The sequence below is a fragment of the Girardinichthys multiradiatus genome, chromosome 2 (genome assembly GCF_021462225.1).
Source record: "Girardinichthys multiradiatus isolate DD_20200921_A chromosome 2, DD_fGirMul_XY1, whole genome shotgun sequence".
In the NCBI taxonomy this organism is placed as follows: domain Eukaryota; kingdom Metazoa; phylum Chordata; class Actinopteri; order Cyprinodontiformes; family Goodeidae; genus Girardinichthys; species Girardinichthys multiradiatus.
In genome coordinates this window covers 44401327-44426850 of record NC_061795.1, presented here as the reverse complement: position 1 = coordinate 44426850, position 25524 = coordinate 44401327, and the positions used below count along the sequence as shown (strand labels likewise).

Here is a 25524-nt window from a genome sequence, read left to right as displayed (position 1 = left end):
CCCCCCCCCCAAAGAAAAAACACCTTCAGAAAGCCAGAAGAACTGTTGATCCAGATAACAGGGAGATCTGGATCAGGAAAAAATACAGGGTCTAGGACAGGATATGGAGGGGCCTAGATGTGAAATGTTTGCACTAAAATACATAAAACAAAGGGAGGAATTTACTGATGGATGTTAAAATCTTCTTCCTGGAGAAAGCAGCCATAAAGCTGACAAACAGTCTTCCTCCTGAGCTGCAGCACCACCTAATCCGAGTTTCTCTCTTTGACCCAGAAGGTTTACAGATTCAGAACAGAGGAAACATTGTTAGTAATTTACTGTAGTCAGAGTTTAAAGACATATCTTTCATCAGGTACTTTAATAGAAGATGGGGGATTCAAAATCAGTAATAAAGAGAAAAAAGACAATTTTAAATGTTTTATTAGTCTGTAAAAAATATGGTTTTGGGTGTGTGTACCATCACTATTTAACAGAATCCTCTTCTGCACTGAAACACTCCTGCAGGAAAAATGTTTCCTCCTTTAATCTTGGAGTCCATCTGAAGACGGTTTCTCTTCCTGATCGGAAATGTTCTCCATCAGCAGTTTTCTGAAAAACTGTTTTTATTCAAATATCAAATCTCTCCTCAGAGACGATGTGTCCGTTCTCCTCGTAGTCCTCCCGCATCACCACCATCTCATCGTAGTCCGGACTCTGAGCCAGCAGCTTCCCTCCTTCCCAGGAATAACAGACCGGACTGGAAAGCAAGAACATAGTTAGACTTTAGGGTCAGAACCGAAGACACGAGACAACTGGTTCCTCTACTAAGAAGACGGGTTTCTTCAGTTCAGCATCAAGCTGCATCACAGTCATTTACTTTACACAGCAACAAGCAGCATTTTTTATTTTTTTTTATACTCTTTAACATTTTTCATTACAATGAGACATACAACACATACATAAATTGGGGCACTGATTCTTAGTTAAGTAGGGAGAGAAAAGAAAAGAAAAAACATTACAAGGTGTTACACCTAGTTATGCTTCCTTGCTCTTGTATGCCAGCCATTTAGACCAGCGTTGTTATAAAAATGTCCTTTTATATGTAAAAGACATGTCAGTTTTTCCATAGAGTGAATCTCCTCCATGATTTCCCACCAATGGTCCAGCTGGGGAGAGAGCTTCTTTAGCCAAGACCGTGTAATTGCCTTTTTGCTTGCAATTGATAGAACTTTACAAAGATACTCATCTTCTTTTTGAAACACTTCTCCAGATATCAGCCCCAGCAGAAAAACTCTGGGATTCCTGGGGGTGACATACCCCCAAATTATCCCAGTAGTCTGACAGATTCCATCCCAGTAAGTTGCCAACTTTGGGCAGGACCAAAATACATGAGAGTGATTTACGTTCTGATGGCCACATTGTCTCCAACATTGCTGTTCTTCTCCTTTATGTCTACTAGTAATTTGAGGTGTAATAAAATATCTAATTAAGCACTTCCATCCAAATTCCCTCCATCTTTTAGAGCTGGTAGATATCTGTGGTGTCACACACATTGAAAGCCAATCACCCTCTGTAATTTCTACTCCCAATTCCCTTTCCCATTTAGACTTAATATTCAAGGTGTTATTTCCATTATGTTTCTGCAACCCTTTATATAGTTTGGAAACAGTTTTACACGGGAGGTGAGTATAAGCATTTGTAAAAATGTTCACAATAGTATTACCTTCTAGAGGAACACCATTTTTTATTTTGGTTTTGGAAAAATGTCTTACCTCAAAATATTTAAATAAATCTCTGTTCTCGAGATTATATTCCCTTTTCAGTTGCTCAAATGTTTTAAAGGTGTTACCATCTTTAAACTGGCACAAAGCCACAAGTCCTCTATCTCTCCAGCCCACAAAAGAGGAATCTAATTCTCCTGGCCGAAAGTTTGAGTTACAGGAGGGCCACATCAGGAGTCCAGTGACATCTGCCAATCTATACCTATCGACCACTTCTTTCCAGATTAACAACGTGTTTTCAACTATACCATTCCCATTTTTGTTTGTAACTATTTTACCTCCCAGTCGTGTTTGGGGTTGGACCCCACCCTGCATAAATTCAATCTGTTTCCATATAGTCTCTATTTCCGAGGAGCACCAGCAGACCATGAATCTCATCTGAGATGCGTAATAGTACTCCCTCAAATTTGGAAGGGCCAGACCCCTCTGATTCCTATTAATTTGGAGTGTTTTAAATTTTATCCTTGGTCTGGTCCCAGACCAAATAAATCTGGAGATCAACCTGTCCCAGGCATGAAACTGTGCGCTAGATATTCTAATAGGCAATGACATGAAAAGATATAAAAATCGAGGAAGCAGATTCATCCTCACTATTTCCATTCTAGCTGTGAAATCCAACAGTAACCTTGCCCAGGCTGTCATGTCTTTTTGTATGTTTTTAGTAAGATTACCAAAGTTCAAACTAAATAACTCATCCAAATCTCAGGAAATAAATACTCCTAGGTATTTTTGGCATCCCACCTAAGTCCATAGGTCTTTCTTATAAATTTACTAGGGGAGTAGTTAATCGTCAGAACCTGTGTTTTTGCAATGTTTAGACTGTAGCCCGACAGTTGACCAAACTCAGTTAAAGCCGACATAACTCTGGGAAGCGTTATATTTGGATTTTGAAGATATGTGATTACATCATCTGCAAAAAGACCAATTTTGTGTTCTATATTTGCAAAACTAACACCCTTTAGCCCATCATCTTCTCTAATGGCTTGTGCCAAGGGTTCAATGAATATTGCAAAAAGCGACGGGCTCAGACAACATCCTTGGCGGGTTCCTCTGTGTAGTTGGAAGCTACTTGTTAGGTGCCCATTGATTTTTACCCTGGCCCGTGGTTCATCATAAAGTGACCGCAAACACCTAATAAACTGGTTATTAAAGCCCAGACGCTACCTTATATAGAAAAGTCCAGTTGACCCGATCAAAGGCCTTTTCTGCGTCTAGACTAACTAATGCGGCACTGAGGACCTGCCTTTTGGCTTGGTCTAGTATATGTAATGTTCGTCTTATGCTGTCATGAGTTTGTCGGCCCCTGATGAATCCCGTCTGGTCTTCGTGTATTAGATCAGACAAGTAACACTCCATTCTCCAAGAAATTATTGATGTAAAAATTTTATAAATCGACATTCAGAATTGAGATTGGGCGATATGATTCGCAGTATTCAACATTTTTCCCTTCTTTAGGGAGGACAGATATTACAGCCTCTCTCCAAGATGGTGGGATCTCAGCTCTGCTCAATGTCCAGTTCAAAGAATCAAGCAGGACAGGAGTAAGCTCCTTCCTGAACATCTTGTACCACTCATTTGGAAACCCATCACCACCTGGGCACTTATTACTTTTCAAATGTCCAATAACTGTATCTAATTCTTTCTGGGTAATGGGAGCAGATAAAGCTTTGTTTTGGATTAGTGAAGGTAGGTCCAAAACTGCCAAATAATGGTCAATAGCAGTTATGTTAACCGGTCCTGGGACAGAGTATAGTGTTTTAAAGTAATTTTCCAAAGGTCTTATGTATTTTATCCATGTCATAGGTTAAGTTACCAGTTGAGGATTCTCTAATTTTGGTAATTGAATGCTTCAAATGGTGTTTACAAAGTTGCTTAGCTAAGATTCGTGTAGCTTTTGGGCCTGATTCATAAAATGTTTGTTTGGAGAATCGTAATTTTTCCTCAAGTTCCTCGAGTATCATATCATTTATATTGTTTTTAGATTTCAATATTTGTTCTGAAAATTCTCCATTGTTGGTCATTTGCTGTTTTAATTCTAATTTCCTCAATGTTTTCTCCAATTCATCGTATTTTAACCTTTTTATTTTTTTAAGATAAGCAGTTCTAGAAATTAGTCTCCCTCTCATTACTGCCTTAACTGTGTCCCAGACCAAGGTGGGCTTTACCTGCCCATTATTATTGTCCGTTATACATTCTGTTATTTGTTTTCTAATCTCCTTTGTTGTGGTTTCATTATTAAGGATACCCATATTTAAACGCCATAATGTTGTTTTAGGTCTATTAGACAAACCGATGGATAGATAGATAATGTCTGAAATATCAGATGTTCCAATTAAGCCCCTCCTTGAACCGTCACCTTAACGTGGTGGAGGGGTTTGAGTGCTCAAATGATCCTAGAGGCTATGTTGTCTGGGGCCTAAATGCCCCTGGTAGGGTCTCCCATGGCAAACAAGTTCTAGGTGATGGGTCAGACAAAGAATGGTTCAAGAACCCCTCATGAAGAACACAATATCGAGGCACGTGACGTCGCCCGGTACGGCGGAGCCGGGGTCCCACCCTGGAGCCAGGCCTGGGGTCGGGACTCGTCGGAGAGCACCTGGTGGCCGGGTTGCTCCTCGCGGGACCCGGCCGGGCCAAGCCCGAACGAGAGACGCGAGGCCATCCCCCAGTGGGCCCACCACCTGCAGGGGGAACCGTGAGAGACCGGTGCAAAGAGGATTGGGTGGCGGACGAAGGTGGAGACCTCAACGGCCCGATCCCCGGATGCTTAGGCTGGCTCTAGGGACGTGGAATGTCACCTCGCTGGGGGGGAAGGAGCCTGAGCTTGTGCGGGAGGTCGAGAGATATCGACTAGAAATAGTCGGGCTCGCCTCCACGCACAGCGTGGGCTCTGGAACCCATCTCCTTGAGAGGGGTTGGACTCTCTTCTACTCTGGAGTGGCCCACGGGGAGAGGCGGCGGGCTGGTGTGGGTTTGCTTGTTGCCCCCCAGCTCAGCCGTCTCGTGTTGGGGTTTACCCCAGTGGATGAGAGGGTTGTATCCCTGCGCCTTCGGGTTGGGGAGAGGTCTCTGACTATCATTTCAGCCTACGGGCCGAGTGGTAGTGCAGAGTACCCTGCCTTCTTGGCGTCCCTGTCGGGGGTGCTGGATAGTGCCCCTCCCGGGGACTCCATTATTCTGCTGGGGGACTTCAACGCCCACGTGGGGAACGACAGTGACACCTGGAGAGGCGTGATCGGGAGGAATGGCCTCCCCGATCTGAATCCGAGTGGTGTTTTGTTATTGGACTTCTGTGCTAGTCACGGATTGTCCATAACGAACACCATGTTCAAACATAAGGGTGTCCATCAGTGCACTTGGCACCAGGACACCCTAGGCAGGAGGTCGATGATCGACTTTGTTGTCGTATCATCAGACCTTCGGCCGCATGTTTTGGACACTCGGGTGAAGAGAGGGGCTGAGCTGTCCACTGATCATCACCTGGTGGTGAGTTGGATCCGCTGGAGGAGGAGAAAGCCGGACAGACTCGGCAGACCCAAGCGAATAGTGAGGGTCTGCTGGGAACGCCTGGCGGAGCCCTCGGCCAGGGATGTATTCAACTCCCACCTCCGGGAGAGCTTCGACCAGATCCCGGGGGATGTTGGAGACATAGAGTCTGAGTGGACCATGTTCTCTGCATCTATTGTCGATGCTGCTGCCCATAGCTGCGGCTGTAAGTTCTGCGGTGCCTGTCGTGGCAGCAATCCCAGAACCCGGTGGTGGACACCGGCAGTAAGGGATGCTGTTAAGCTGAAGAAGGAGTCCTATCGGCTGTGGTTGGCTTGTGGGACTCCTGAGGCGGCTGACGGGTACCGTGAGGCCAAGCGTGCTGCGGCCCGGGCTGTGGCAGAGGCAAAAACTCGGGCCTGGGAAGAGTTCGGTGAGGCCATGGAGAAGGACTACCGGTTGGCCTCGAAGCGATTCTGGCAAACCGTCCGGCGCCTCAGGAGGGGGAAGCAGTGCTTTGCCAACACTGTTTATAGTGGGGGCGGGAGACTGCTGACCTCGACTGAGGACATTATCGGGCGGTGGAAGTACTTCGAGGATCTCCTCAATCCTGCCATCACGCATTCTGTGGTGGAAACAGAGGCTGGGGACTCGGGGTTGGACTCTTTCATCACCCAGGCAGAAGTCACCGAGGTGGTTAAAAAGCTCCGCGGTGGCAAGGCTTCGGGGGTGGATGAGATCCGCCCTGAGTACCTCAAGTGTCTGGATGTTGTAGGGCTGTCATGGTTGACACGCCTCTTCAACATTGTGTGGCGGTCGGGGACAGTGCCTCTGGATTGGCAGACTGGGGTGGTGGTCCCCCTTTATAAGAAGGGGGACCGGAGGGTGTGTTCCAACTACAGGGGGATCACACTCCTCAGCCTCCCTGGTAAGGCCTACGCCAGGGTATTGGAGAGGAGAGTCCGACCGATAGTCGAACCTCGGCTTCAGGAGGAACAGTGTGGTTTTCGTCCCAGCCGTGGAACACTGGACCAGCTCTATACCCTCTACAGGGTGCTCGAGGGTTCATGGGAGTTTGCCCAACCGGTTCACATGTGTTTTGTGGACCTGGAGAAGGCATTCAACTGTGTCCCTCGTGATGCCCTGTGGGGGGTGCTCCAGGAGTATGGAATCGGGGGCCCTTTATTAGGGGCCATCCGGTCCCTGTACGAGCGGAGCAGGAGTTTGGTCCGCATTGCCGGCACTAAGTCGGACCTGTTCCCGGTGCATGTTGGACTCCGGCAGGGCTGCCCTTTGTCGCCGGTCCTGTTCATAACTTTTATGGACAGGATTTCTAGACGCAGCCAAGGGCCGGAGGGGGTCTGGTTTGGGGACCAGTGGATTTCGTCTCTTCTTTTTGCGGATGACGTGGTCCTGCTGGCCCCCTCTAGCCAAGACCTACAGCATGCGCTGTGGCGGTTCGCAGCCGAGTGTGAAGCGGCTGGGATGAGGATCAGCTCCTCCAAGTCCGAGGCCATGGTACTCGACCAGAAAAGGGTGGCTTGTCCTCTTCAGGTTGGAGGGGAGTTCCTGCCTCAAGTGGAGGAGTTTAAGTATCTCGGGGTCTTGTTCACGAGTGAGGGAAGAATGGAGCGGGAGATCGACAGACGGATCGGTGCAGCTGCCACAGTAATGGGGGCGCTGTGCCGGTCCATTGTGGTGAAGAGAGAGCTGAGCCGAAAAGCAAAGCTCTCAATTTACTGGTCGGTCTACGTTCCTACCCTCACCTATGGCCATGAACTTTGGGTCATGACCAAAAGAACGAGATCACGGATACAAGCGGCTGAAATGAGCTTCCTCCGTAGGGTGGCCGGGCACTCCCTTAGAGATAGGGTGAGGAGCTCGGCCATCCGGGAGGAGCTCGGAGTAGAGCCGCTGCTCCTCCACATCGAGAGGAGCCAGTTGAGGTGGCTCGGGCATCTATACCGGATGCCTCCTGGACGCCTTCCTCGGGAGGTGTTCCAGGCACGTCCCACCGGGAAGAGCCCAGGGGATGGCCCAGGACACGCTGGAGGGGACTATGTCTCTCGGCTGGCCTGGGAACGCCTTGGGCTCCCCCTGGAGGAGCTGGAGGAAGTGTCTGGAGAGAGGGACGTCTGGGCGTCCCTGCTGAGTCTGCTGCCCCCGCGACCCGGTCCTGGATAAGCGGAAGACGACGAACGAACGAACGAACGAACGAACGAACGAACGAACCAATTAAGCATTCCTTCACTTTAGATCTATCAATGGTGCTCATCAGAAACAGGTCGATCCTGGAGTGAACCTTGTGGGCAGGAGAGTAATGTGTAAATTCTCTTTCTTTAATATGGAGACCCCTCCAGACATCAAACAGGCCCATCTCCCTGATCAGAATATTTAGATCTTTTGACCTACCAGTTTTTTGTTTCTTATAGCTTGTTGTATCTAGAGCATAATTAGGGATTGTATTCCAGTCTCCAGCGTAAACAAGAACTCCTTCACTAAATGAGATAATGGTGTCAAAGAAAGTTTTTAAGAAAGTCCTGTCACTCTCTCGCGGTACATATATATTAGCAATCGTGACAACATTATCAATTCTCCCCTTTATAATAACAAATCTGCCCTCTTTGTCTCCCTTCTCAGATATAAATTCAAGTTCAGTGAATTAGAAATTAGGGTGACTACCCCCCTCTTTCTACTATTTCTACAAGAGCTATAAAATGTATTTGAGTAACCAAATGACTTAAACTTGTCATGTTCTTGTTTAGACATATGTGTCTCTTGTAAAAGAGCAATTTGTATCCCATCTTTTTTCAATTTGGCTGGACTACTCAATCCGTTTACATTCCGCATTCCCCAGACCTGGGCTACAGAGAAGCAGCACTGGACTGTTGCTCAGTGGTCCAAAGTACTTTTTTCGGATGAAAGCAAATTCTGCATGTCATTCTGAAATCAAGGTGCCAGAGTCTGGAGGAAGACTGGGGAGAAGGAAATGCCAAAATGCCAGAAGTCCAGTGTCAAGTACCCACAGTCAGTGATGTCTCGGGTGCCGTGTCAGCTGCTGGTGTTGGTCCACTGTGTTTTATCAAGTTCAGGGTCAATGCAGCTAGCTATCAGGAGATTTTGGAGCACTTCATGCTTCCATCTGCTGAAAAGCTTTATGGAGATGAAGATTTCATTTTTCAGCACGACCTGGCACCTGCTCACAGTGTCAAAACCACTGGTAAATGGTTTACTGACCATGGTATCACTGTGCTCAATTGGCCTGCCAACTCTCCTGACCTGAACCCCATAGAGAATCTGTGGGATATTGTGAAGAGAACGTTGAGAGACTCAAGACCCAACACTCTGGATGAGCTAAAGGCCGCTATCGAAGCATCCTGGGCCTCCATAAGACCTCAGCAGTGCCACAGGCTGATTGCCTCCATGCCACGCCGCATTGAAGCAGTCATTTCTGCCAAAGGATTCCCGACCAAGTATTGAGTGCATAACTGTACATGATTATTTGAAGGTTGACGTTTTTTGTATTAAAAACACTTTTCTTTTATTGGTCGGAGGAAATATGCTAATTTTGTGAGATAGGAATTTTGGGTTTTCATGAGCTGTATGCCAAAATCATCCGTATTAAGACAATAAAAGACCTGAAATATTTCAGTTAGTGTGCAATGAATCTAAAATATATGAATGTTAAATTTTTGGGGCTGCAATGGTGGCGCAGTTGATAGCACTGTTGCCTTGCAGCAAGAAGGTCCTGGGTTCAATTCCCGACCAGGGGTCTTTCTGCATGGAGTTTGCATGTTCTCCCCGTGCATGCGTGGGTTCTCACCGGGTACTCCGGCTTCCTCCCACAGTCCAAAGACATGCCTGTTAGGTTAATTGGTCACTCTAAATTGCCCTTAGGTGTATGAATGAGTGTGTGCATGGTTGTTTGTGTGTTGCCCTGCGATGGACTGGCGACTTGTCCAGGGCGTACCCTGCCTTTCGCCCATAGACTGCTGGAGATAGGCACCAGCTCCCCCGCGACCCACTATGGAATAAGCGGTAGAAAATGACTGACTGACTGTTAAATTTTCATCATGACATTATGGAAAATAATGAACTTTATCACAATATGCTAATATTTTGAGAAGGACCTGTACTGTGTAGTGGAGTTCCCCTCCTGACCTTCTGGCACCCCAAAGATACGTTCGTTGTTTCTTCTGGAACGGGACTCTAAATCAAGCACTTTAAGCTGTGTTTTCCTCTGTTGTTCGATGCAGAAGCACAGCGCCTCAGTTGCCTCCTTTGCCCAATTCTCCACTTGGTGAACGCGGGCCTCCGCCTCGTCAACCCGCTCTGCCAGGCCCTGTACCTCAGTGGCTATACTGTCCAGCTTACCGTTGATCTCATGTCCCAGAGGGTCAATATTCTGTTGTCCTTTTGCATTATCCCCCTTCAAGACACTCTTCAAATCGTCGATAGCCTTAAGTTAAGTATTCCTTCCGAGTCCAGGTTCGTTCCAGTGCTCTCAGCCTCCAAGCTAGCCATGCTGTCGCTAGCTTGATTCAGACATGTGTTAGCTTTAGTGATCTGGGCACTTTTGTCCTGAGCTTTGGGCATCGTTATCGATTTTTTTATGGCTCCACATGTTTCTCCTCCAGTTCATAAGTTATTTTTTCGAAACAGTGAGCAGATTAACAAGTTTTGAACGGGATCTTTTGATATTAAGGTGGGAGAGAGGCTCTGACGCACCCATCAACTCCATTTGCTCCCCCAAGCAGCATTTTTAAGCCAATTTGTATATATGGAGGCTAAAATACAACATTTGCAATGAATTTTTGGGGTACAAATATGCTGACACAAGCAGTTAATCACCCAGAGGGATATAAACTGGTCCACGTCCAGACCAGTGATGGGAATGAAAATGACTACCTTTCCTCAGGGTTGTGATGCCACTACTGCCCTCTGGTGGCCATTCTACACACTGGATGTTGACCAAATCCAATCATTTTGTCTGGGAACAGTAATCAGGCAGCTGATTTGAGGTTTTTAAAGTTTCAGTCCGATCACATCTATCAGCTAAATTCTTAAAGAATAGACAACCTTTATTTTCACTATACAAATATACAATTTTATGAGATTTACATACACAGCGGGAGGTTACCCGTTACTGTTTAAGCTGAATATTAAATACATTGTCTATAATTATTTCAGCACAGATGAAAGGAAACATGCTTATACACCACAGATTGTCTGGACGAGGCACCTGGATCACCTTCATGAGGGTTTTAATGTCTCCATCAGGCTGCTCAGCATCATAAACTCCGGCTGCAGACTGCAGCAGGGTTCCTCTCTAATGTCTAGTTCTATTCGGGCCTGAAGCTGCAGGAAAACTCTGACATCTGTGCAGGCTAACTAACTCCAGTCTGAGCTTTTCTGACACTCAGACGGTAGACCTGAATCAATAAGCTGGAACAGATTTTTACAGAGAGATAATCAGAACCAGGTCTTACTTTTCAGGTAGAAACACTGACACTGGAAGGTGGGCGGGGACAAGGGATCGAAGCTCTGCCTCCAGACGCTCTCTAAAGCCTTGAAACAGCGAGTTCCCTCCAGTTAGGACGATGTTCTGGTAGAAGTGAGGCTGCATCTCTAAAAGACAGATAACCACATGTTCATACCTCTAAGCTTTACAACCTAAAGCTCAGCTCCGACACTTCTGGAAACCTCGCTGTGATGGATCTTGATTTGAATTTTAATAGAGACCGAACCCTCTTTTCCAACATCTGAACACACCGAGACATTGGGTTTGAAGAACAAACCTTCTGGCAGTGACTGGACTGAGTGAACAATGGCCTCTGGAATTCCCATCTCCTGGATGCCGATGTCTGACGGATGGAAGAGCATCTCAGGAACAGCGAAGCGCTCGTTGACCAACCTCAGTATCTGTTCGCCCGTCTTGTACTTTCCACTGAAGACCATCTCCTCTCGCGGCTGCAGGGCAGAGAAGATGTGGAATCAGCCCTTAACTGCTCTCACAGAAACATTATGAAGGTCCAATAGAGATCAGAACACCAAACAAACATGCGGTTTTAGCCATCAAAATTAAATATATTATGATTTTTTAAATTACTAACTCTGATAAACAAAAAATCCAAATCCAAAGAGTGAAATCCTAAATCCAGGAGCTCAGCTCTACAAAAAAAGGAGTTGTAGCTTTTTGCTGGTTTGCAGCAGACAGGTGTGTGTCAACACGATGCCAAAACAGAAAAGCATCAGCAATGACCTCAGAGAAGCAACTGTTGCTGCTCATCAATCAGGGAAGGTCTTTTCCAAACAATCTGAAATTCAGCAGAGAGAAAGAGTATCTGACAAGTGGAAAACATTTAGGAAAAATCCCCGGGGGTGGACCTACCAGCAAATTCACCTGAAGGTCAGAGCGTGCAATGCTCAGAGCAAAATGACCAAAAGCCCAAGAGCTCCATCTCAGACTCTACAGACCTTAGTTTGCAGGTTAAATGTTAAAGTTCATAACAGGATAAATACCTTGTCATTTAGAAATCCCTCTACAGAACATCTCTTGCGTGTCTAAACATACAAGTGAATAAGTATGGTTTGTTAGGAAGGGATGAAGCCTCTTTTCTCTGAAAATAACATGGCATCTTGAAATAGGTTTGCAAAGATGTATCTGAATAAACCACAAGACGTCTGAAACAATGTCCTCTGGATGAGACAGAAATAGCGATGTTTGGCCATAATGCAAGCATGGTGGTGGAAGGGTGGTGATTTGGGCTTTTCTCGCAGCCCCAGTTCCTGGGCATCTTGCAGTCACAGTGTCGACCATGGGCTCAACTATACTAGAGTCAAATGTGAGGTCATTTGTCTGACAGCTCAAGCTTGGCCCAAACTGGGTCATCAACAGAACAACGATCCCAAACACAGCAGCAAATCTACAACTGAATGGCTGAAAAAGAAAGCAATCAATGTGTTGCAGTGGCCTAGTTAAAGTTCAGACCTCAACCTGGCTGAAATACTGTGGTGGGACCTTCAGAGAGTTGTGTAGAAATTAATGTCTTCAAACAAGAAATGGTAAGAACTAAATGAGCTTTATTAAGTCCACATACATATAAACTGTAGAACTAACAGACGGCATGCATTAGTTTGAGAGTTAAGTTTTTGTTTTTCAGTAAACAGTAAATTCTCATCTTTTAAGAACAAAGTGTTTCTCACTAAGGAGAAGACGATCAGTCTCACCTTACAGAAACCTTTTTTGATGGCGCTGAAATCTGGAAGAACATAATCCCTCATTATCGGGTTCTCCTCCCCTTTCATCCTGAAAACAGGAACCGTTGCTCAGATGGTGACATGGATCTACTCATTACGCTCAGGTAGTAGTAAAATAAGGCAGAACATCAGTGTGTCTCACTGTGCAATCTCCATGTCCTTGTAGAACTGCTGAGAGACGTAGCAAACATCTTCTTTCACCTGGTTGATCACATATGTTTCGTCCATCACATGTAACTGACTGAAATTAAAAGAATAAAGACATAAAGCATATATAGCACAAATAGATGCCGTAAGAATCCCATCAGGACGCAGGGAGCTCCGTACCGATACGAGATGATCTCCTTCAGGTGGTTGGTGAGAAGTTTCCCTCCCACATTGATCCTGAAAGGTAACAAAACAAAGCAACAGGTTGCTGTTAGTGTCCCTGCTGCTGCTCTCAGAGTCATTTCTCTCTAAAGGTCGTTGCTCTCTGACCTGCGGATGCCCTCCTTCAGCTTCTTACTGCGACAGTAGGGGGCGATGTGGGTAAAGGAGAACCCCGAGTCAACAACCAGGCAGCAGAGCTCCGATGGCTTCGAGTGGAAGTAGTGATGAGCGCCGAGCGACCCGGCTGGAGGACAATAAGGAGTTTTCAGCCAAAATAGACACAGACAACAAATACAGCAAACTAATAAAAATATGTAATCTCCAAACATTTGCAATGACAACCATCATTCTGGCTGTAAACAGACTAACACGCTGATATAACCATAAACCTCTTTAAAACATCATGACCAAATTTTTCTGCACATTTTAATTTCACCAGGTTTCTGTGGTAATGAATACTGCTGTGAATACTCCCAGATGTGGTCTTCCTTTCCAATAGATGGATCTATATCTGCCTGGTGATAGTTACCCATTCTCATCTTCTTACTTGTTTTGAACTGATCATACTTTGTTAGCATCCGTTTCTTCAGCTGCTCCCCTAAATTGTTCCCAGACTATTGGAAGAGGTTCCTCTTGGAGGACATTTGATGGCAGAGTTGGAAGAAAGCCCACCAGAAGCAACGCCACATACGGATTGGATCAAAATGCTTCACTAATGGTACTCATGGTAGCTTTTCTTCTTCAGATGTCCCAAACAATCAGAAAGGATGATAAATAACTAGCACCGATCTTCTGTTGTCCATCCTTCTGTACTTCCTGCACAATATCAGTCCGTCATTAAGGGTTTTCGTAGAGAGAAGTGGCTGGTTTGCTGCCCTCACAGTGCGCTCAGAGGAACTCACAACCATCTGCTAGAGCAAGCTCTGCACTGGTGGTAACATGTTTCTGCAGCACGACCCTCAGCAGGAGATGGTCCTAGATCTTATTGGACCCTCTTTGATGTTATGAATCCTTAGTATCAGAACCTGAATCTCTAAGCTTGAAGTTCTTTGAGGCACAACATTGATGCAAAATGATGATGGCTGCAGCTTTTCTTTGCAGACAAACTAATTGGACAAGACAATGGTTTTCAGCTCATCTGCCCTACTTTAATAGCAATCATTCTGCTGATTAGATTGGTGGAGTGATTTCAGATGGACTCATTCACAGCTTCGCCCGTGATCATAACTGGAATGCACTGACATGAAGTTACCTCATCAGTTCGGGCTAAAATACAGAGAAATTCCATTTTTGTTATATAGCAAACCTTTGAAGATAAACAGTTATTAACTGTACAGAAACTGAAGGTTTGGATAAGATTAGATCATCCCCAGATCGTTCGGTTGCTGCTGCCACAACGTCTCCTGCTGAGACTTACTGTTGATCCTCAGAGCCGACTGGAACTGGTATTCTTCAAACAGGATCTCATTCATGGATTCCTGAATGGATGTGAAGTTGAAGTAAGGCTCCGTGATGATGATGCTCGTGTCTGCAAACTCCACCTGCTCAGAGAAAACACGCTCAGCTACAGCTTCTAAAACTGAGAACTCATTCAGATATTTTCCTGTTTGAGGGTAAACACAGGCAGCAACGGCACCTTGAACATCTCCTTTCCAAACAGGTGGTCCCACACTTTCCTCTGAACATCCCAGTTGACCAAGTAACCCTGCATATGCAGAGAACATATTGCGCTTATTTTGTTAATTTTGAAGTAGTAACAGAGTTTTTCACATATGAACATAAGGTAACGCTCACCTTCTGAAAGGGCAAGATGTAGAAGAGACCTGAGGGATCCTTGATCTCATCCAGCTGGTTGGCGGTGAACGTTTTTAATCTGGATGTCTTTGAGCGAAACTGACAGTTTGGGATGACACTGAGAGGGAAGGAAAGAAGTCAGGAAATAACTGTTTACATGGCTGCTACAAAGAAAAGACTCCTGGGACTCCATCCATCCATTTTCTATACCCTCTTCTGGGTCAGCACATAACGAAAGTTACGTATGTAACTACGGTCATCCGGGATTCATAGAACCGTAGTTACATACGTAACTTTCGTTCTATTTCATCCCTACTGAACGCCAGAGGCGGTGCTTCAAGCACTGGATGACGCATACCAACAGGGTCCCGAGGGATCCTACGGAGGCCCCAAGGAACACAGCAACACCATTAACCTCAGCGGGACGCAGAAGGCGGTTGCTCCAGTATTCCCTGCAGGGGATGCGGCATGACGACGTTCACCATGTTTCTGGCAAAGGTGCTTGGCGCCGTCCAGGAAGCAGCTTCACAAATGGCCTCCAGAGGTACCCCGCTCATGGCAGCCCATGAGGTGGAGAGGCTCCTAGTGGAGTGATATCGCACACCGCCCGGCAGGGGCTGATCCTGCATGGAGTAATCCACAGAGATCATCTCCACAATCCAACGTGCCAACCGCTGTCTAGAAAGGGCCTGACCCTTCCGAGAGCCAGCATAACAAACGAAGAGACAGTCAGTCCGACGAATGGGTGCTGTGGAGCGGACATACGCCTCAAGCGCTCGGACAGGGCAAAGAGGCTCGGAGGGGGCACCAGGATTAAATCGGGAAAGCCAGAGCGGCAGCACACTGCCAGCCACTGCAGGCACCTTTGGCACAAAGGAAGCATTAGTCCACAGCGTAACACCGGAGCCATCCAGGTTCCATCGAGAACATGGTTCAGACACAGACAGAGCATGCAATTCCCCCACCCGTTTGGCAGAAACTATGGCCAACAGGAAGGCGGTTTTCAGGGAGAGCCACTTGAGGTCCGCCCTTGTAACGGGCTCAAAAGGGGGGGACTGAAGAGCCGCAAGCACTAGCGACAAATCCCACGTAGTGGCCACAGGGCGCCTGGGCGGACACAAGCGCCTGGCACCCTTCAGGAACAGCGCGACATCCCCATGCCGGCCAACAGAGCAACCACCAAACCCAACATGCCAACGGGAAATGGCTGCTACATACACCTTCAAGGTGGAAGGGGATTGCCCTAGATCCAGCAACTCCTGAAGGAAGGACAGCAAATGGGAAACAGGACAGCGAATAGGGTCCAGTTCCTTACCTCGGCACCAGCCGGCAAAGACCGCCCATTTAGCACCATAGGCAGCTCGCGTGGACGGGGCCCATGCACCAGACATGGTCTGTCCAACCCTGCTTCCATAATGGGAGAAGGCAGAGCCTGCACCTGTAGAGGCCAAAGCCAGAGTTTCAGGCGGCCCGGATCGGGGTGGAGAATCCGGCCTCCCATCTGGGAGAGGAGGTCTCTCCTGGAGGGGAGGCGCATCGGCAAGCTGGAGCAGAGGAAACCAGGTCCTCCCTGGCCAAAAGGGGGCTACCAGCAAAAGCTCGTGCCTGTCCTGAAGAACCCTCAGAAGCATCTGGGGGATCCGGGGAAACGGGAGAAAGGCGTAGAGAAGGGTCCGGGGCCACTCGTGCGCCATAGTCCAGAGGACTGGCATTGTCCATCAGGGAAAACCAGAGGGGACAGTGAACTGCATCTCTGGAGGCAAACAGGTCCACCTCCGCCCTGCCAAAGGTGGCCCAAATGCGATCCACCACCTCCGGGTGAAGTCGCCACTCCCCTGGAAGTGGCACCTGCCGAGACAGAAAGTCCGCGGATACATTCCGCGGACGCGGAATATGGGCTGCCCTGAGGCTGGCAAGGCGTGGCGCCGCTCAGACCAGGAGCCGCCGGGCCAGGGACAGTAGTCTCAGAGAGCTGGACCCCCCTTGGTGATTTATATGGAAGACAACCGTGGCGTTGTCCGACCGGACCAACACATGTCGTCCCAGCAGCCCTGGAAGGAAAGCACGGAGCGCCAGGAACACAGCCATCAGCTCCAGAACATTGATATGGACCCCGCACTGCCGCGGGGACCACACCCCCTGAGCCACACGGTGTTGCCAGGTTGGTCCCCAACCCTTGGAGGAAGCATCCGTATGGACGACTTCCCTCCGACACGGAAGGGGGCTGAGCGGGACACCCGCCATGATGTAGGACCCGTTCTGCCACTGGGACAGAGACTGTGGGAACCGAGGCACAACCCGAAGCCGTCAGAGCCGGTGAGTACGCCGGGAGGGGTCCAGGCTGACCCCGTTCAGCCACATCTGCAGGGGCCGCAATGAAAGAAGCCCCAGAGGCACCACGCTGGACGCAGCAGTGAGTATGCCCAGAAGATGCAGCCACTCCACACACCGTGGAGCCCTGCCAAGACGGAAGCTCGGAAGCATGGCCAGGATATCGCCGACGCGCCGAGAAGAAGGACAGGCGATCATGGGACCAGAATCTAGAACCATGCCTAAGAAAATAGTCACCTGGGAGGGGAGCAGGCTGCTCTTCTCCAGGTTAACCCTCAAACCCAGCTGACATACGTGGGCGAGCACCGTCCGGGTGTCTCGGATCGCCTGATCGCCAGTTGCAGCACAAATGAGCCAGTCGTCCAAATAGGGCAGGATCCGCAGTCCCCGTGCCCGCAGGGGGGAAAGGGCCGCTGCCACACACCGGGTGAACACCCGAGGAGAAAGGGAAAGACCAAAGGGAAGAACCCGGAAATGGAAGTGCCTCCCGTGAAAGGCAAAGCGGAGAAAACGCCAACGGTCCGGAGCAATGGGGACATGAAAATAGGCGTCTTTCAGGTCAATAGCCGTGAACCAGTCTCCCGGGGAGATCGCCTACAGAACCTCCCGGGTGGTCAACATATGGAAAGGTAGAACCTTGAGAAAAGTGTTCATACCCCGGAGGTCCAGAATTGGACGAAGACCGCTGGTCTTCTTGGGAACCAGAAAATAAACTGGATAAAAACCCCCGGGATCCTGCAGGGGGTCCACCGGAACAATCGCACCCTTGTCCAGCAAGGTGCAGATCTCCCGGTCCAGGGCCCCAGCCTTCATCGGGTTGCATATGACCGTCATCTTGCCCGGCTGGGGGTAGGGGGCCGGCGGTGGAACTGAAGACGGTATCCTCGGGACAGAGTAGACAACACCCACGAGTCCGGGGCGTGAACAGCCCAATAACTGAGCTGGTCCGGGGAGACCATGGTCCCTTTGGGCCCTAGTCAGTCTCGGTCTAGGAGCCGTGCTTGTGGACCCCAAGAAAGGGACAGGAGGGGGGAGGGAACCCCGGAACGAGTCCCTAGCTGCCCCAGCAGCAACTGGCCGGCGGGGAAGTCTATGGAGACCCGCCAGCTGCTGCCGTGTTCTTGAGGCCTGGGATGTACGCTCCAAGGCCTCCAGCGCGGCAGAACCAAAGAGGTCCCCCGGAACCACAGGAAGAGCCCCAGCGTTCTCCTGCAAGGCTCGGTCAGGGGCGATTGCGCCAGCCACACCTGGCGCCGAACATGGATCAATGTAGAGAGCGTGCGTCCAAGCTCACGTGTCATCAGGGCGAAGGCCTGCAGAGAGGCGTCCAACAAGCCCTGAGTTGACTGGTCCAAGGGAACCGACTCCAACAAAGAAGAGAGGCCCAACATCAGATGGGAGAGTGAGTTCCCCATGCGGCCCATCCGGGCACCTGAGTCGTAGGCCCTACACAGCAAATCGTCCGTGAAACGGCATTGCAGTCGTGGACAACGGGCATTAGTCCTCAACGCCTCATCGGGAGGAACGATGAAGGAGGCAATGGCAGACTCGACAGGGGGCATGCAGCCCAACCCGAACTTGGGTGCCTCGTGCATGACAGCCAGGGCCCTGCCATCCGCTGTCGGGCGGGAAAAGGCCCTTGTGTCCGTCCAGCAAGCATGCAGCTCCTGGACGTATTCTGCTGAAGGAGGAACAACAAAGGCAGCCTCGGCATCACGGCGCCTAAAGAAGGCGCTAGATGGAGCAGGCTGGGCCAGGGGAACGTCCAGCTGCAAACGGCCCAGAGCCGTTTTAATAGCTGCAGACACCGGTTCCCCCGCACCTCCCAGGGTGGCACCAGAGCCCAAACCTGAGGTCCGGGAGCCCAATTCCGGAAAGGCCTCTCGAAAGAGGGTACCCGAGGCCGCAACCGAAATAACATCATCCTTGCAATGCGAGGACCCGGCCTGTTGAGGAGGGGAAGACTCACTGCGGTCACCATTCCCCCAGAGAGACTAAAGGAGGGTTCATCTGGGCCAACTCTGTAGAAAGTTGGTCCACTCTAGAGGACAGTCCCGGGGGCCCTCGCCGCTTGGCTCTCCTCCCAGACGCCAAGGGCACATCCTCAGCAGACCGTTTTGTGGAGGCCGCACCCTGTCCAAGCGGCAACGGATCCTGCTGGACAGAGACCGTCCAGTCAACAAGCTGCTCCACTGAGGACAGCCGGGCCAACCGCACCGCTCGGGGCAGAACGCTGCAATTAAAGCCGGCATAATCTGAAAGCGCCTCCCTGAGATGGTCAACACCAAGGCAGGGAGGGCACATGTCATGACCGTCCTCCGGCTGTAGGGGAGCCGAACAGGACGTACAACAAAGATTGTCCATGACCCAGTGGACCGATGGGGTCGAACGGGCAGAAAAAACGCCGTCAAGACCCTGTCACAACAACAAGCCGTAGGACTCAGCACGAGCAGAAACGCCACCGGCTGGGCGGACAAACAGGAATACACAAAAGCGAGCAGTAAACTACTGCCGAAACTAAACGGACTCAGCACGAACAGAAAATGCCACTGGCGAGCCAAATCAAAGAGAGCAGCAAAACCTCTCCCGAAGAAAGTAATCAGAAAGAATCAGCAGAAAACGCTACCGGCGAGTCAGACAACCAGGAATAGCAACGTATACACCTGCATTCATCAACCTGCGCGCGAGAAGAAAGAAGGGACTGGGCTCCCGGTGTCATGTGACTATATAGACTCACGTGAGCCACCTGTAGGTCACATGTGACCATGTTGTTATTAATTTCTCGACCTGCACATGCGCAAGAATAATCATTCAGTGCTTGAAGCACCGCCTCTGGCGGTCAGTAGGGATGAAATAGAACTACAGTCAATAAGTGTGTGTCTATAATATAAATATAGGGGTTGGACAATGAAACTGAAACACCTGTCATTTTAGTGTGGGAGGTTTCATGGCTAAATTGGACCAGCCTGGTAGCCAGTCTTCATTGATTGCACATTGCACCGGTAAGAGCAGAGTGTGAAGGTTCAATTAGCAGGGTAAGAGCACAGTTTTGCTCAAAATATTGAAATGCACACAACGTTATGGGTGACATACCAGAGTTCAAAAGAGGACAAATTGTTGGTGCATGTCTTGCTGGCGCATCTGTGACCAAGACAGCAAGTCTTTGTGATGTATCAAGAGCCACGGTATCCAGGGTAATGTCAGCATACCACCAAGAAGGACGAACCACATCCAACAGGATTAACTGTGGACGCAAGAGGAAGTGGTCTGAAAGGAATGCTAACCCGGATTGTATCCAAAAAACATAAAACCACGGCTGCCCAAATCACAGCAGAATTAAATGTGCACCTCAACTCTCCTGTTTCCACCAGAACTGTCTGTCTGGAGCTCCACAGGGTCAATATACACGGCCGGGCTGCTATAGCCATACCTTTGGTCACTCTTGCCAATGCCAAACGTCGGTTTCAATGGTGCAAGGAGCGCAAATCTTGGGCTGTGGACAATGTGAAACATGTATTGTTCTCTGATGAGTCCACCTTTACTGTTTTCCCCACATCCGGGAGAGTTACGGTGTGGAGAAGCCCCAAAGAAGCGTACCACCCAGACTGTTGCATGTCCAGAGTGAAGCATGGGGGTGGATCAGTGATGGTTTGGGCTGCCTTATCATGGCATTCCCTTGGCCCAATACTTGTGCTAGATGGACGCGTCACTGCCAAGGACTACCGAACCATTCTTGAGGACCATGTGCATCCAATGGTTCAAACATTGTATCCTGAAGGTGGTGCCGTGTATCAGGATGACAATGCACCAATACACACAGCAAGACTGGTGAAAGATTGGTTTGATGAACATGAAAGTGAAGTTGAACATCTCCCATGGCCTGCACAGTCACCAGATCTAAATATTATTGAGACACTTTGGGGTGTTTTGGAGGAGCGAGTCAGGAAACGTTTTTCTCCACCAGTATCACGTAGTGACCTGGCCACTAGCCTGCAAGAAGAATGGCTTAAAATCCCTCTGACCACTGTGCAGGACTTGTATATGTCATTCCCAAGACGAATTGATGCTGTATTGGCCGCAAAAGGAGGCCCTACACCATACTAATAAATTATTGTGGTCTAAAACCAGGTGTTTCAGTTTCATTGTCCAACCCCTGTAAGTGGTTGGGTCAACATTTCCTCCAGAGTAATGCAGAAAAGATAGAAACCATTGTTTTTGGATGCATACATGATGGAACTGATCTGAAAGGTGAAGCTCTTAATTTACTGCTCCATCTACATTCCAACCATCAAATGAACTTCCTTTGTAGTGTGGCCAGATCTGCCTAAAATATATGGTGAGGAGTTCCATCATCCAGGAAGAGCTCTAAGTACAGGTCCTTCTCAAAATATTAACATATTGTGATAAAGTTCATTATTTTCCATAATGTCATGATGAAAATTTAACATTCATATATTTTAGATTCATTGCACTCTAACTGAAATATTTCAGGTCTTTTATTGTCTTAATACGGATGATTGTGGCATACAGCTCATGAAAACCCAAAATTCCTATCTCACAAAATTAGCATATTTCATCCGACCAATAAAAGAAAAGTGTTTTTAATACAAAAAACGTCAACCTTCAAATAATCATGTACAGTTATGCACTCAATACTTGGTCGGGAATCCTTTGCAGAAATGACTGCTTCAATGCGGCGTGGCATGGAGGCAATCAGCCTGTGGCACTGCTGAGGTCTTATGGAGGCCCAGGATGCTTCGATAGCGGCCTTTAGCTCATCCAGAGTGTTGGGTCTTGAGTCTCTCAACGTTCTCTTCACAATATCCCACAGATTCTCTATGGGGTTCAGGTCAGGAGAGTTGGCAGGCCAATTGAGCACAGTGATACCATGGTCAGTAAACCATTTACCAGTGGTTTTGGCACTGTGAGCAGGTGCCAGGTTGTGCTGAAAAATGAAATCTTCATCTCCATAAAGCTTGTCAGCAGATGGAAGCATGAAGTGCTCCAAAATCTCCTGATAGCTAGCTGCATTGACCCTGCCCTTGATAAAACACAGTGGACCAACACCAGCAGCTGACACGGCACCCCAGACCATCACTGACTGTGGGTACTTGACACTGGACTTCTGGCATTTTGGCATTTCCTTCTCCCCAGTCTTCCTCCAGACTCTGGCACCTTGATTTCCGAATGACATGCAGAATTTGCTTTCATCCAAAAAAAATACTTTGGACCACTGAGCAACAGTCCAGTGCTGCTTCTCTGTAGCACAGGTCAGGCGCTTCTGCCGCTGTTTCTGGTTCAAAGGTGGCTTGACCTGGGGAATGCGGCACCTGTAGCCCATTTCCTGCACACGCCTGTGCACGGTGGCTCTGGATGTTTCTACTCCAGACTCAGTCCACTGCTTCCGCAGGTCCCCCAAGGTCTGGAATCGGCCCTTCTCCACAATCTTCCTCAGGGTGCGGTCACCTCTTCTCGTTGTGCAGCGTTTTCTGCCACACTTTTTCCTTCCCACAGACACTGAGGTGCCTTGATACAGCACTCTGGGAACAGCCTATTCGTTCAGAAATGTCTTTCTGTGTCTTACCCTCTTGCTTGAGGGTGTCAATAGTGGCCTTCTGGACAGCAGTCAGGTCGGCAGTCTTACCCATGATTGGGGTTTTGAGTGATGAACCAGGCTGGGAGTTTTAAAGGCCTCAGGAATCTTTTGCAGGTGTTTAGAGTTAACTCGTTGATTCAGATGATTAGGTTCATAGCTCGTTTAGAGACCCTTTTAATGATATGCTAATTTTGTGAGATAGGAATTTTGGGTTTTCATGAGCTGTATGCCAAAATCATCCGTATTAAGACAATAAAAGACCTGAAATATTTCAGTTAGTGTGCAATGAATCTAAAATATATGAATGTTAAATTTTCATCATGACATTATGGAAAATAATGAACTTTATCACAATATGCTAATATTTTGAGAAGGACCTGTAAAGCTGCTACTCCTCAATATTAAAAGGAGACAGGAGGTTCATCTGAACAGGTTTTTCAGAGATATCAAACTACAAGGATGAACTGATTAAGACCTAGAACATGACTGAGGGACTCTACAGTGACTTCCAAAAAAGATCAATATTTTGTCACATTACAGCCACAAACTCAAATGTATTTTACTGGGCTTTTATGTGCTACATCAAAACAAAGTAGTGCATAGTTTTGAATTGGGAAGAAATAAGTAATACTTTTCAAAGGTTTTTGGATGAAGGTCTAGAGACTGAGATTTCTGCACAGTCAAAAAGATGCTAGATAAATCAAGTTTAGTCAGAAATTGGTTTAAGGGCATTTGTGAACATCAGTCTCCAATTCTTGCTACATATTTTTAGATTGGTTTAGGTCTGGGCTTTGACTAGGCCATTCTAACAAATGAATATGTTTTGATCTAAACTATTCTATTGTAGCTCTGACTGTATGTTCAGGGTCAGCGTCTTGCTGGAAGGGGAACCACCACCCTAGTTTCAAGTCTTTTGCCTGACAGGTTTTCTTTCATGATTGTCCTAACTTTAGCTCTATCCATCTTCTTATCAGCTCTGAGAAAGGCATTCCCACAGGATGATGCTGCCACCACCACGTTTCATACATTTCTGTGGAGACAGTGTGTTCATGCTGTGACTAATAATCTTCCAGTTGTCAGATTCTCCCACCTGAGCTGAGGACTTCCGCAGCTCTTCCAGAGTTAACATGGACCTATTGGCTGTTTCTCTCATTAAATCTCATCCTCTCAGTTTATGTGGACGGCCATGTATTTAAATTTTCATGTGATAGACTGAACAGAGCTCTGTGATATGTTGGGATATTGTTTCACCACCTAACCCTGCTTTAAGTCTCTCCACAAATTCTTCCCTGACCTATCTGCTGTGGTCCTTGGTCTTCATGATGCTGTTTCTTCATTGATGTTCTCTAACAAACCTCTAAAGGCCTTCACAGGACAGATGCATTTATACTGAGATTAAATTACAAACAGATTGACTCTATTTACTGATTAGATAACTTCTTAAGAAAATTGGTTGCGCTGGGGTTTTTATGGGTCATTTATAGTAAAAATAAATACTTAAATTGTTTTATTTGTAAAAAATAATAATAATACTTTTAGGAGTCCTTCTGATCTGGGATCACCTTGGGATATACCTTCCCTAAATTTTATTGCAATTGTTTTGAAGCATTTCTCTAATCTATAATCAACTCCCCTGCAAAATAAAAGGGAAAACTCGTATCCTATTAATTTATTTTGCTTTGTATACTAAGTTTTCACATAAGTCATTAAAAGAATAATTTTATTTTTTATGTTTATATGGAACTCGCATGCTTATGAATACTGCATGATTTTCTGGCAACTAAAAAAAATAAAAGAACAAGGAAACTCTCTCTTTATCTTTGTTTGTGTCCGTTTTTATACATTAGAAGCAATAGAAGTTATTATTATTCAATAAATGAGCTAAATCATAATTTGCTGTATTTTATGCCGTCCGGTATTCATATTTTCCAAGCTAGATTCGTCCATGAAGGATTTATTTCTGTTACATTGTGTTGCCTGTGTGCTCACCTGACTTTCTCCTGACTGTAACCGATCTTCGCCCAGTAAGCTCCGTTATCCAGAACCAGCGTGGCCATCCTGGAAACCTGAACTGATGGCCTCTAATTTAATAAAGCATCACTTTATCAATATTTATCGGCAAATTTACTGACCGCGACACATCTCCTGTTTCCAGCTAAGAAATGGGTCCGGGTGGAAACACGACTCTTCACTGGTTCCGTTTTTATCTCACCCATCCATTAAACAATCACTGGGGGCACATCTATTGGCACCCTTATCAGTGCCTTTAAATAAGTGAGGCATAAGCTTTATTTTTATATGACTTTATTTTCTAAATCCCTTTAAATATGATTAAATAGAACATTGAACTAATACAAAATAATTCATCCATCAATTGTCCATCATACCCCGGTTTAACCTTGCAGGGCAAAACATGATGGAGAAACATGCTCGTACACACTAATACCTAAAGGCAATTTACAGTAATCAATTAACCAAGTAATTAATAATCAATTAATCAATTAACGGTCATGTTTGTGCTGGGAGGAAGCCAGAGTACCTGGAGATAACCCATGCATGCATAGGAAGAACATGCAAACTCCACATTGATAGACCCCAGGCGTAAATTCGAACACAAAGAAAAGACAATGATTCAATATAAATTGAAAAAGAAAGACACAATAGTTTCTGGAAACTTAAATTAGTAATATTTAACTTTGTGTTTTCCTGATGAAATATAACTTAAGACAGAGGTCAATTTCTCTCAGCTACACCTCAAAATTGGAAAGACAAGAGAACATGTCATTCAGATAAGACAGATATCTGTTGACATCGCTACTGGCCTCAACCAAGAAAGCCCAGCAGAGGATGTTCTTCCTGTGGCAGCTGAAGAAATTCAACCTGCCAAAGACTATGATGGCGCACTTCTACACAGCCATCATTGAGTCC

General features: G+C 47.2%; 1 protein-coding gene across 1 annotated transcript; it reads right to left on the bottom strand.

Moving 5' to 3' along the window:
• Window positions 1–404: 404 nt before the first annotated feature.
• On the bottom strand, window positions 405–24793 carry actr6 (actin related protein 6). The gene is made up of 11 exons (XM_047385923.1): window positions 24586–24793; window positions 14670–14787; window positions 14512–14580; window positions 14293–14416; window positions 12984–13119; window positions 12834–12890; window positions 12649–12747; window positions 12477–12555; window positions 11045–11216; window positions 10736–10874; window positions 405–736 (listed from the first exon to the last, which is right to left on the bottom strand). Exons 1-11 carry the CDS (start codon window positions 24651–24653, stop codon window positions 607–609), a joined length of 1191 nt encoding a protein of 396 aa, XP_047241879.1. The 5' UTR covers window positions 24654–24793; the 3' UTR covers window positions 405–606.
• Window positions 24794–25524: the final 731 nt, after the last annotated feature.